General features: G+C 43.8%; 1 protein-coding gene across 14 annotated transcripts in view; it reads left to right on the top strand.

Annotated features, from left to right (window-relative positions):
• The window catches only part of LYRM9 (LYR motif containing 9), a 78,934-nt gene that overhangs the window by 37,712 nt on the left and 28,568 nt on the right, over positions 1 to 12,654 (top strand). For 11 of the 14 annotated variants that reach the window (XM_039341645.1, XM_039341531.1, XM_039341540.1 and 8 more), the window contains 2 exons: positions 2,933 to 3,071; positions 6,679 to 6,771. In XM_039341645.1, coding sequence (XP_039197579.1) covers positions 2,946 to 3,071; positions 6,679 to 6,771 — 219 coding nt within the window. In that variant the 5' untranslated portion in view covers positions 2,933 to 2,945. Of the gene's footprint in view, positions 1 to 103; positions 743 to 2,655; positions 2,708 to 2,932; positions 3,072 to 6,678; positions 6,772 to 11,259; positions 11,671 to 12,654 lie in introns of those variants that run through there. The other 3 variants (XM_039341655.1, XM_039341609.1, XM_039341618.1) reach the window with 3 other exon arrangements.

The following is a 12,654-nucleotide window of genomic DNA, read 5'->3' as shown; positions in this document are numbered from 1 at the left end:
CCACATAGATAGTTTATTCCTTTGTGCCATCACTCTGTTAAACACCTAATTCCCACAGCCCTGTTTTAGGCCTAAAGATATTTACCCATATAGTAGGGCTGTATTGCTAGTATCCTTTTCATCTTCTCACCTTCTCCTATTTGTATGATTTATCATTTGTTGTTTGTACCTTATGATTTATGATTATATCTCACGACTTATGATCTGTGACTTATCACTCTGTTCTTTGTATGTACACTGAGAGCTTATGCTGGAGACAAATTCCTTGTGTGCCCAATCACACCTGGCCGATAAAGAATATTCCAGTATGAGTTGAATCCCTTTCAAGTCAATAGACCTGCAGGTGCTATACCTGAGTGCCAAGCCTTGTGGGGTTTCAGAGGTCAATATCACTGTGACTTTGTTTTTGGTGTCTTCTGCTTACCAGAAGGACAAGGGAAGGTGAGAGACTCCAGCAGAGACCGGTGTGAATGCCTTAGGACAGGAGTCCGTGAATCAGTACCAGGCCATGGTATGCCAGCAACCTGTCCGCACAAACAAGCAAAGCCCCATCCGCGTGATACAGGCAGCACACAAAACCACGCCCCCTCCGGTCTACGAAAAAACCTCTCTCCACATAAGCGGTCCCTGGTGCCTCAAAGGTTGGGGCCTCTGCCTTAGGAAATTGCTCTTTGATCTGAACTGCAGAAAGAAATGCTTCTTGTTTATATGCTAATTAAAGAGAAAATCCACAAGGAGGATTGTGAGTGTGCTGCTTGTTGAGTCATTTCCTAAAAACCGCACAGTTCTCCTGACTAACCGGAAGCTTTTTTGGCAGCTGACGTAAGGACCCACAACCACGGGGGGTTGCATGTGAGCAGCAATTTGTATCAGTTAATACGTGGGCTGCTTTGTTGGGTTTCGGGTGCAGTTTCTGAGGTCCTCCACTTAACAACTGTTCATTTAGTGACCGTTTGAAGTTACAACAGCACTGAAAAAAGTGAACATGACCGGTTTTCACACGTCTGTTGTAGCATTCCTCATGGTCACGTGATCAAAATAGGAATGCGTGGCAACTGACCCATATTTATGACGGATGCAGTGTCCCGGAATCATGTGATCTCCCTTTGAGACCTTTGCACAAGCCAAGTCAATGGGGAAGCCAGTTTCATTTAACAACCGTGTACTAATTTAACAGGTGCAATGCTTCACTTAACAAGTGTGGCTTGTTAAGATAGAAAAGTTGTAAAATGGGGCAAAACTCATTAACAACCCTCTCACTTAGCAACAGAACTTTGGGGCTCAATTGTCGTAATTTGAGTACTACCTGGGTTGTGCATTTGTGTGTTGTGGGCTAATTTGGCTTATTGCCCTTGCCAAGGAATCTGCTAAAATGGGATTCTGGCTCTGTTTAAAAATTCTCATTAATAAAATGCTTGTCACCTTTCCAATGTCATCTGCACCACTGTTGAAAAGCCCTAGGAATAACATCCTAATGTTTATATGTAATCCCATTTCTTCCCTGATTCAGCACCTCCTGATCTCTCTGGAACTCTCCAGACTAGAAAACCAAAGTCATGCAAGCTGCTGTAACTTTTATTGCAACTAGTCCTTGATTTACGACCGCAATTGAGCCCAACATTTCTGTTGCTGAGCAACGCGGTTGTTAAATGAGTTTTGCCCCTTTTTATGACTTTTCTTGCCACAGTTGTTTGGTGAATCACTGCAGTTGTTAAGTTAGTAACATGGTTGTTGGAATCTGGCTTCAAAAAGTTGCATAAGGTGATCACATGACCCCGGGACGCTGCAACCGTCATAAATATGAACCTGTTGCCAAGCATTTGAATTTTAATCACGGGGCCCCAGGGGTGCTGCCACAGCCGTAAGTGTGAAAAACAGTTATGTCATTTTTTTTCAACGCTGTTGTAACTTTGAACTGTCGCTAGACAAAGGATTGTAAGTCAAGGATTACCTGTATGAGGTTATAGAAATCAAATCTTGCAAATTTGAATGTGCTTCCCCCTTCCTCCCTGTATCTTCATGAGAACTATGGAGGCCTTGGCGGAGATGTTTGCTCAGGTTACCGTTTGGTTCTGGACTCAGGCTTCTTTTATCTGACCGTTGTCTTGGTAATGGCTCTTCCTCCTGTTCCTCAAGGTCATTCCTTCTACCTATTAAAGGAACATTTCAACTCCCATCACCTTCTGCTCTGTGGCTTATGGTGTGGCCCTGGTGTCCAGTCCCCTACCCCCGACTGCAGAGCAGACCAGAACCAGCAATGCGAAAGAAACCTGCTCAGCGGCTAACAAGAGAAAAATCCAACCGACTCATGCAGGAACCTGTCGTCCAGGTTACACCCCCCATACAGGAGGACGTCGGGAGGACCCGCCCCTGCTCTACTCTTCTTTAACTGCTCAGAGGAAGAGAACTTAGATCTTAACATCCCTCCGTTATGCCTGTGCGGACATTTTGCAACAATAAAAGACTTTTAGGAAAATAAATGCCTGGAAGTTCTTTGAAGTGTTTCATTAGCCGGAACCATAACACCTGGAGGCCCTGCCCATTGCAAGAGACTGGCCATGTTCCCAAAGGATTCCAAAATGTAAACAGTGGGTGGCCACAAATGAAGTCCCTCCTCTCCTACTAAAGTGCATTTTCTCATCTGGTGCCCAAAGATGCACCATACTGCACCATACTGCAACTTCAGGAATAGCCAATCACTATGCAGGTTAAAAACTCTGGGAATTGTAGTTCAAGGAGTTCAGGAGGCCCAAAGCAAGGGAGGCTCTTTCAAACCCTGAGCTCTTGATTTCAGCCACAACCTCAAGATATCCCTGGGCTAACAGTTCCATCATCTACACCTTCTCTGTTGCAGGCATTGGGGTTCCTCATGCAATCTGAGCAATCTAGAAAATGGCTCAGCTTCATCACGCTGTCTTCTTTCTTTCCATAGTTGATGGTGGAGGATGGCTCCTCTCCCAGGGGTAGACTTGGTGAAGACCCCTTTACAGCTGTACCGCTACCTGCTCCGTTGCTGCAGGGTCCTTCCTGAAAAAAACCTCCAGGATCATTACAAGCACACAATCCGACAGGTATGCTGGGCGCCGTTCTGTGGTTTTCCTTGGTGCCTTTTCTGAAGTTGATCTAGACCAGTGTTTCCCAAACTTGACAATTTTAAGGCATGAGGACTTCAACTCCCAGAATTCCCCAGCCAGCATGTCCACAATTCTTAAAGTTTAAAGTGGCTGAGGAATTCTGGGAATTGCACAAGTCATAAAAGGGCCAAGTTTGAAGACCCCTGGATTAGAACATTCCCTCAATTGTCTACTCATAGAGGAGAGAAATAAAAACCAGATGAATAAATTAACTTCAAAGGAAGGCTGAAACTATTTTCATTGAGATTGCGTTTAATAATCGTATCTTGCAAACCTGACTGTGCGGTACCTCCCTTCCTTCTTATACTCTAGGAAGGTGTTTACAGTATGTGAACCATTTCCAAATAGTTCTGGGGCTTAAACAAAATTTCACTCTCTCTTTATTCTTTAGATAAGGTTAGGGTTAGGCAAGGAAAAAAAACTCCCAGTTGTTGTTTTGGCCATCAGAAACAACTTCTGTTGTCGGTTGTCTTTCTTCCTTTCACTTGGGTCTGATTGGTTATGGTTGGTCCCTCCTGGCTTTGTGTGGTTATGTAAATTTCCACATAGCTAGATGGAAGGCAGCAACAGCTGATATCTCTCTCTCTCTTTCTGTCTCACACACATACATACACACACACACACACACACACACACACACACACACACACACACACACACGGAGGGAGGAAGGGAGGGAGGGAGGGAGGGAGGGAGAGAGAGAGAGAGAGGGAGGGAGGGGGGGGGAGACTCAGAAGGATCTGTACTTGCCTCTGTCATCTTAAACTCTTTCCTTCTCTAATAGCATCTAACAGCCACCTATTGCTGCCCAGGGTGACTCTTGTTCCCAATGCTCAGAAAAGCAATGGAGTAGGACCAATGGTTTTTCAAAACTGATTATTTGATGACATGGGTAGGCTCTGCGTGGCTTACAGAATGAGAAATGCAATATGGATACCTTAAAAGGACGAGGGAAGGGGGGAAGTCTAGAAAAAGCACCACACAGTCTAATAGACCAAACATCCTTTAAGAGGGCCATCACTGCTTTTGCCAAGGCCTAGAACAGGGGTATCCATCCTTGGCAACTTTAAGACTTGTGGACATGCTGGCTGGGGAATTCTGGGAGTTGAAGGTGACTGGAGCTGAAACATATAAGGAAAGGTTGCTGGTATTGTGTATGTCTAGTCTAATGAAAAGAAGGACTAGGGGTGACATGATAGCAGTGTTCCAATATCTCGGGCTGCCACAAAGAAGAGGGAGTCAAGCTATTCTCCAAGGCACCAGAAGGCAGGACAAGAAGCAACGGGTGGAATCTAATCAAGGAGAGAAGCAACCGAGAACTAAGAAGAAACTTCCTGACAGTTAGAACAATCAACCAGTGGAACAGCTTGCCTCCAGATATTGTGACTGTTCCAGCACTGGAAGTTTTAAGAAGAGACTGGACAACCATTTGTCTGAAATAGTATAGGGCAGGGCTTTTCAACCGGTGGTACGTGTACCACTTGTGGTACATTAACAAGTGTCAGGTGGTACACAGCCCTGCCTAGCCAAGTGTAGTGGGGGAGGGACAGCGCAGACAAGGACTTACTGTGAGAGAGTCCTCTGCAGCAGCAGAGTTGCTGGGGCAAGGCAAAGGCCCCAGGCTCACTTTTTGCTCACCCTCCCCCATGAGAGAGGAGGAGGAAGGGGATGGAGACAGGAGAGGCTATAAAAGGAGACAGTTTGGGTGGGAGAGGGAGAGAAAAAAAAGCAGCAGCCTTGGGAGGAGGCAGAATCAGCTCTAGCTGCACTGAAGGGAAAGAAGGAGGAGGAGGAGGAGGAGGAGGAGGAGGAGGGTGGGGGGAGAGGAGATCAAGCAGGCTGGCCATGAGCTGATCTACAACTGCTGTGGAAGCCCCCTGTGCTGGCAGCAGCAAACAGGCAAGAAATGCAGTGGGGGAGGGGTCGCCCTCCAAGAGGAGTGAAAAAAGGCAGCAATGGCTGGAGGTGAGGTCGGGAGATGGAGAGTGGAAGGATTCTTATATGCTTTTGTGACTTTGAAGTCCTGGGATTTGTACAATGTGGGCTTTCTGTTCTTAAGGAGTGTTTGGCAATTTCTATTTGGCTGATGGCTGCTGTTAGCTTCTATTGCTCTGCTATTGTTGCAAGTTTTGTTGCAAGGGATTTTGAAGTATTTTTCTGCTGAATGGATTTTGCCTGTAGCATTCCTTTACTAAAGAATGGAGCCATTTGGCAAGGCTACCTTAGCCAGCAGCCAGTACTTAACTACTTTTTTTTTTCTTCCTTAAGTGCTGGCTGCTTAACTTTCTTTTCTAGCCAGTAGCTAATTCTTAAAGGGGAATGTGCCTTTTTAAGCTAGTTCACTGAGCAGCTTGTCTTTTCTGTCTCTGGAGGTTTTCCCTTGTTTGACAAATATATGGAAGAGAGAAAATATTGGGGGGGGTTCAAATTCAAAAGGAGATGGGAATGAGAAAGAGGGAGGGAGGGAAGTCCAGCCTTAGCACTTGGCCACCAGCAGCTCTGCCATTGACTTTGCTTGTCAAAAGATTGCAAAAGGGGATCACATGACCCTGGAACACAGTGACCATCATAAATATGAATCAGTTGCCAAGCATCCAAATATAAATCACATGACTCTGGGCATACTGCAATGTTCGTAAGTGTGAAAAATGGTCATAAGTCATTTCAGTGCAATTGCAACTTTCAACAGGTTTTTTTTTTTTTTTTTTTGGTCACCAAGTTTTTGACACCTTGCTAGGTGGTACTAGAAAACTGCCATATCCTAAAAGTGGTACAATTGGTGAAAAGGTTGAAAAGCCCTGGTATAGGGTTTCCTGCCTGAGCAGGGGGGTGGATTAGAAGATCTCCAAGGTCTCTTCCAACTCTATTATTCTATTCTATTCTATTGGCAGAAAGTAGTGTAGAGATGAGGACCCTCAGACAACCAGCCAGGTCTTATGCCTTGAAGTGCTGACCATGAATTGAAGTCAGAAACCTACTGGTAACTACAGCAGCTTGCAAAGCAGAGGTGTTACATGTGTGTACATGTCATCTCCCTTAAAAGGTGGTTGAGAATAAAATGAAGTGTGGATACAAATTGTTCTGGTTATTCAATCATCTGTGGCAAAGCAGTGGTCACTAGGACTTTGGCCCTTTAAAGAAAGGTTTCTAATTAATTAATTTAATTTATATGCTGTCCATTTCACCAAGTGACATGGAGCTCTCGCCTCACAATCAGGAGTCTGTGAGTTCAATCCTAGGTAGTTGCAGATATTTCTCTCTGGGCACAAAGCGAAAATTGACCTCCGCGTAGGCATCAGGAACGGCATCCGACCAGCAAGCGCTCAGCTCTATTCAGTCACCCCAACTCCACCCCATGCAAGGGATTACAAGGTCATTAAAAAGAAAAACAATATGCTGTCCATCTCACCAATAGGGTTGCTGTCTGAATTGTCTGAGTAAATATCCTTCACTTCTCCCATCAGCAATGGTACGAGCCATTGCCTGCTACTTTACTAACCCGTGGTGGCAGGGATGATTTATTTATATAATTGTTTATTTACAGAGTTTCAAAGTTCATGCTGATGAAGACAGTCCTGAGAGGATCCAGCAAATTATCAAAAGGGCCATCCAAGATGCCGACTGGGTGATGGACAAAGTAAGCGGTCTGCATCCCATCATTTTTGCCAGATGTTCAAAGGAGTTGCTCTCCAGCAGTTATATGGATTCAGCTGGCTGGGCAACAGCAGTTGAATATCTGACTCCTAACACTTAAGATTTGGGTCAGTTCCAAGAAGGGTGACAACTGCATTTAGGTAAATGAGAAACGCTGCTGTGGATGCTCGGCCATAAGGATTAGGGATTCAAGTATTTGTTATTAGTTTATCAAACTAGAAGATGCAGAAATACAAAGAAAAATGAAAGTAATGGAAAAATAGGTAAGGAAAAGGGGGAGAGAAAAAAGTGTAAAGGGAAGAAGAAAAAATGTTGACTTCCAACTCCTTTTGGCACAGTAGAATAAGGTAATAACATAAAACCTTAACTTTTTACTTTTGCATAAAAATATACACTAGCCATTTCTATAACAGCAATCCTATCTAATCAGCAAAACCCAAAATCGAAGTTTGTTTTTTTCCCACCTCAAGCACAAAGTCCAAAAGCGGTTTCCAAGTAGAAGCCATATGAATTGTATTCTTTTCTTTAATCAAAACAGGCAATTTAGCCATCTGCGCTAATTCCATCAACTTTTTCAGCCATCCATCCAGTGTGGTGGTAGTAGTAGTAGTAGTAGTAGTAGTAGTAGTAGTAGTAGTAGTAATGATGATGATGATGATGATGATGATGATGTTGGAAGGAACCTTGGAAGTCATCAAGTCCAACTCCCTGCTCAGGCAGGTAACCCTATACCATTTCGGACAAATGGCTGTCCAGTCTTTTCTTAAAAACCTCCAATGTTGGAGCGTTCACTGCTTCTGGAGGCAGGTTGTCCCAAAGTATCCTTCTGTTTTTGTGCATAAAGTATTCTTGCTGCTGTCAGGACATATAATATCAAAGTTCCATTTTTTCCCAAGTTCTTTATCCATTAAGCTCGGCCATAAGGATAAAGCTGTTGCATCAGGATGGAGGGTATCTGTGGAGATTCTCAGTCGTCCAGGTCATGGTTGTCCCAAATGTGCTTTTTCAAAAGGCAACTGGACTTCGGAAGAACTGAAGAAGTTTCTTGGATAAGAAGCGACACGTCTTCAAGGAAAAACGAAGGAAGTCCAGTTGCCTTTGGGAAAAAGTTACCTTTGGGACGGGGTGGAGGGTGCTTACCTGAAGCTTCCCCTCTTGAACTGAATGGAATCTCTCATCCCCCAAAAAAGTTTTGAAACTTGGAACGTTGGAATTTCCATCCAAGGAGTCCTTTCCTGACAGTTCTCAGCAAAGGCAAAAAACCCACATACCTGCCCCATTATAAAGACGTGGTAACACCTTTGCTGAGTCACCTTTTATTAAAAGACTGAAATTTTTGTGAACAAAAAGTGCTAGCAGACCGAGTTTGGGCTACCGTAAACCAACGTGACTTTCCTCCTACGAAACCCATCCCACATGGGGGGTATGGGGAGCAGGGTTCTTCCCTAGCATTTCTGCAACAGGCTGGAGGGGGTTGAAAGCGTGTGTTTAAAATTTGCTTCCTCCTGCTGGCCTAATCTGGAAGCTCCTGGAGATGTTGGCTCCAAGATGTCCATTTTGCCTCCAAAGAGGAAAACTGATCAGGAAAACATGGGACAGAGCTGCTGTCCCAAAGGTGCTTTTCTTAAAAGGTGACTGGACTTTCTTTGCTTTTCCTTGAAGACATTTTGCTTCTCATCCAAGAAGCTTCTTCAATTCTGACTCAGTTTCCCCACACCTCAAGCACACACCCCACACACCATTCTGTCAGAACTGAAGAAGCTTCTTAGATGAGAAGCAAAACTTCTTCAAAGAAAAACAAGGAGGTCCAATTGCCTCGTGAAAAAGCATCTTTGGGATAACTATGACCTGGATGACTGCTAATCTCCATAGACCAGGGGGTCTTCAAACTTGGCCCTTTTATGACTTGTGGACTTCAACTCCCAGACTTCATCAGCCTGGGAGTTGAAGTCCCCAAGCCATAAGAGGGCCAAGTTTGAAGACCCCTGCCATAGACACTTAGAATGTGTGGACTTCAAATCCCAGAATTCCTCAGCCAGCTGGCTGGGGAATTCTGAGAGTTGAAGCCCATTCATCTTAAAGTTGAGTTGGAGAAACACTGCTATATAGACTCATCTCATGATTTGGCCCGATGTTTGGGGGAAGAGCCAAGTTTTAGAGCCTTGTGGAAAGACAGAAAAATCAGGGCCATCAAAACCTCAGGGGAATGATCTTCCATAGGGCGGGTGCTGCAACAGGGAAGGATCTTAAGGCAGAATCTGCCAGAGCAGTGTTTCTCAACCTTGGCAGCTTTAAGATGTGTGGACGTCAACTCCCAGAATTCCCTAGCCAGCACAGCTGGCTGGGGAATTCTGGGAATTGACGTCCACACGTCTTAAAGCTGCCAAGGTTGAAAAACACTGTGCCAGAGCATTCGTGCAGATGATGTTTCACCCTCTGCTTGAAGCCTCCAACAAAGAGCAACGAAACGTGTATCAATAGAAGACAATATGTGTAGCTCAGGGTAAACAGTGGAGTCCTCAATGCTCTCTGAGCTTGTTTGTTTGCTTGCAGACATTTCATTACCCAACTGGGAAATGACGATGTTACCTAGTTGGGTAATGAAATGTGTACAAGAAAACAACAACCAAGCTCAGAGAGCACCGAGGACCCCCACAATAAAGCATGTGCTTGTTATCCAACATGCTATGTTTCACATGGGCTGTATTGGGATCACAATTCCAGCCGAGTTGGGGATAAAATGGCACATGGATGACAGAAGGACCAATGGGTGCCAGAGTTCTCACACAATGAATTAACGCAATAGTAAATAGGAAGGTTACCAAAACAGGACAGATGAAAACAAGCTGAGTTCAAGTGATGTTGCTAAGCAGCTGTTATGTTGTGCTGTGAACTGGGAGAAGACAGGACTTCTTTAAAGAGTTGCTAACAGATCCTTCAGATATTCTCCTTTGAACGTACAGATGGTTCTCAACTTGCAGTCATTCATTTAGTGACCATTCGAAGATTCAACAGCACTGAAAAAAGTGACTATGACCATTTTTCATACAGCTCTGACAGCGTTTCCGTAGTCACATGATCAGAATTCAGAACGCTTGGCCACAGGCATGTACTTATGACAGTTGCAATGTCCTGGGGTCATGTGATCATCTTTTGTGACCCCTTCTGACAAATAAAGTCAACGGAGGAAGCTACATTCACTTAACAACCGTGTTACTAACTTAACAATGGTGGTGATTCACTTAACAACTGTGGCAAGAAAAGTCACAAAATGGGACAAAGCTCACTTAATAATTGTCTTACTTAGCAGCAGAAATGTTGGGCTCAGTTGTGCCTAAGTCCGATTACCTGTATAGTCCACTCCCATCTTTTCCCCTTCAAATCCGAATTGTTGCATTGTACTGTTGAGCAGTCTATGAATATAACAAGCTTTAAAACTAAGCAGTGGGATTGATCTGGCTGCCTTTGTTTTAGTAGCATGCTGGTACAATATGTCAGTTTGGCATTAACTTTGTTTTCAGGGTTTTTTTGTGCCTAGCTTGTTCTGTGAATGTAACCAAACCATCCAGGTTTCATGACTAACTGCAGTACTTGGTCTAAAGACCACATGCTAGTCTGTCAGGTCTCCTAGGACAGGGGTCCCCGACCTGTGGGCCACAGCCAGTGGTGTGATTCAAATACGTGAATAACCGGTTCTCTGTGTGGATGCCGCTTCCGGAAGTCCATTCTGGGCCTGGGCAACAAAAAATTAGCTACCGGTTCTGCCGAAGTGGTGCGAACCGGCTGAATCCCACCACTGGCCACGGCCCACTAGTGGGCCATGAGGGGATTGCAACTGGGCCATGAAAATAGCTGGCGAGCGCACATAAGTGCGTCCTCATTTGCGCGAACAGCAGGTGAGTGGGCACACACATGCTTCGTTGAGAGGCAGGTGTGCGTGCAAATGGAGTTGTGCATATGCTTGCCTGCCACTCACGCAGAATCAACCCCTCTCTGCCCCCCCCCCGATCTGCAAAACCGAAAAGGTTGGGAAATTCTGTCATTGGAAACTGCTTTGTACATAAACGATTTTTATATAAAATTAATAAAATATTACACAGATAGATGATAGATAAGGTAGTTATAATATAGATAAGCTAATTAGATGTGTGTGTGTCTGTGTGTATGTGTGTGTGTGTGTGTGTGTGCGTGTGAGTGAGAGAGAGAGAGAGAGAGAGAGAGAGAGAGAGAGAGAGAGAGAGAGAGAGAGAGAGAGAGAGAAGCTTTTGGGGTCAGTCTGTTTATGAATATTTTATTGATTATAAAGTCCAAAAGGTTGGGACAACCATGGCCTGGAAGATTGAGAATCCCTTCAGGCATTGATTGTAAAGATTAACTATTAGTATTATTAATACACAATACTAATTTTCTTTATTAATATCCATCTTTGAATTTATCTTCCCTCTCTTCCTTCCACCCTTTCCCTTTTTAGTATAAGAAACCAAAGTAAAGGAGAAACAGTTGGTGGAGAAACCAAGATTTTTTCTTAAAGCAATTAGACCGAAGAAACCAGTTTATAACAGTAGCCAGTTCACTGGAAGAGAAGAAACTCAAATTCAGCCAACTTCTTTTGCTCTTGAAGGTCAGCCTTTAATAAATAAGGGACAAGGTGTCTAGAGCAACTGATCTTTAGTAATTGAATTTTCTGAGCTGAAATAACATGGCCTGTGCAGGGCTTGGAGCAGGAGTCATCATGAGTTTGCATTTCCACAAGACATATTCCATGTTCCCACAGGATTGCTCTATTATATGTTGCTAGCATGCAGGAAAATGGATTAATTTTGGACCAAGGGCTGCTCTTTCCCTGGAAGCTATAATAAAATCAAGTTTTCATTTGCCTCAACTGCTGCTGATTTCATCACCTGGATACTCTGTGGCATACATTCATCCTTTCCATTCACTTCTGTAGAATACCCAGTTTAATTTTTTTTAAAAAAATGGCAGAAATAAATTCTCATTTTTCTTATTTTTTGAATAAATTCTATTAATGCTGAGAAATGAAACGAATCCAGGAGAACGTGAATTCTAGTCCCACCTTAGACATGAAAGCTGGTTGAGTGATTTGGGCCAATAATCAGGAGACGATGAGTTTGAATGCTGCCTTAGACGTGGAAGCCAACATTGGACCAATCATCAGGACACCGTGAGTTCTAGTTCTGCCTTAGGTATGAAAACAGGATGAGTGACTGGGCCAATCCCTCTCTTTCAGCCCAACTCACCTCACAGGGTTACTGTTGTGGGGAAAATAGGAGGAGAAAGGAGTATTAGGTATGTTTGCCACCTTGAATTATTTAGAAAAAATAATGAAGGTGGGATAAAGAAAGGAAAGAAAAAAGGAAAAGGAAAGGGGAAAAAGAAAAGGAAAGGAAAAGAAAAACAGAAATGGAAAAGAAAAGAGAAAAGAAAGGAAGAAAAAAGAAAAGAAAAGTGGATGCTCAGCAGTGGATGCTCCCTGGGTGACCTTCAGCTCCTTATCTCTTTCAGTCCAACGTACCTCTGGGTGGGCATAGATCTCCCAAATTAGGGAGGGAAATCAACCTATTCTCCAGACAACCTGAAGGCAAGACAAGAAACAATGGATGGAAATTAATTAAGGAGAGAATTAACTACAACTAAGGAGAAATTTCCTGACAGTTAGAACAATTAACCAGTGGAACAACTTATCCCAAGGATGCTTTTTCACGAGACAACTGGACTTTCTTGTTTTTTTTCTTTGAAGACATTTTGCTTCTCATCCAAGAAGCTTCTTCAGCTCTGACTGGATGGTGGGGAATGGAAGGATTTATATTCCTTGCAGACAGCTTTCATTCCCCACTATCCAGTAAGA

The sequence above is a fragment of the Crotalus tigris genome, unplaced genomic scaffold, assembly GCF_016545835.1.
Source record: "Crotalus tigris isolate CLP2741 ecotype Arizona unplaced genomic scaffold, ASM1654583v1 scf7180000017550.10884619, whole genome shotgun sequence".
NCBI lineage: Eukaryota > Metazoa > Chordata > Lepidosauria > Squamata > Viperidae > Crotalus > Crotalus tigris.
This window is presented reverse-complemented; position numbering and strand designations above follow the sequence as displayed.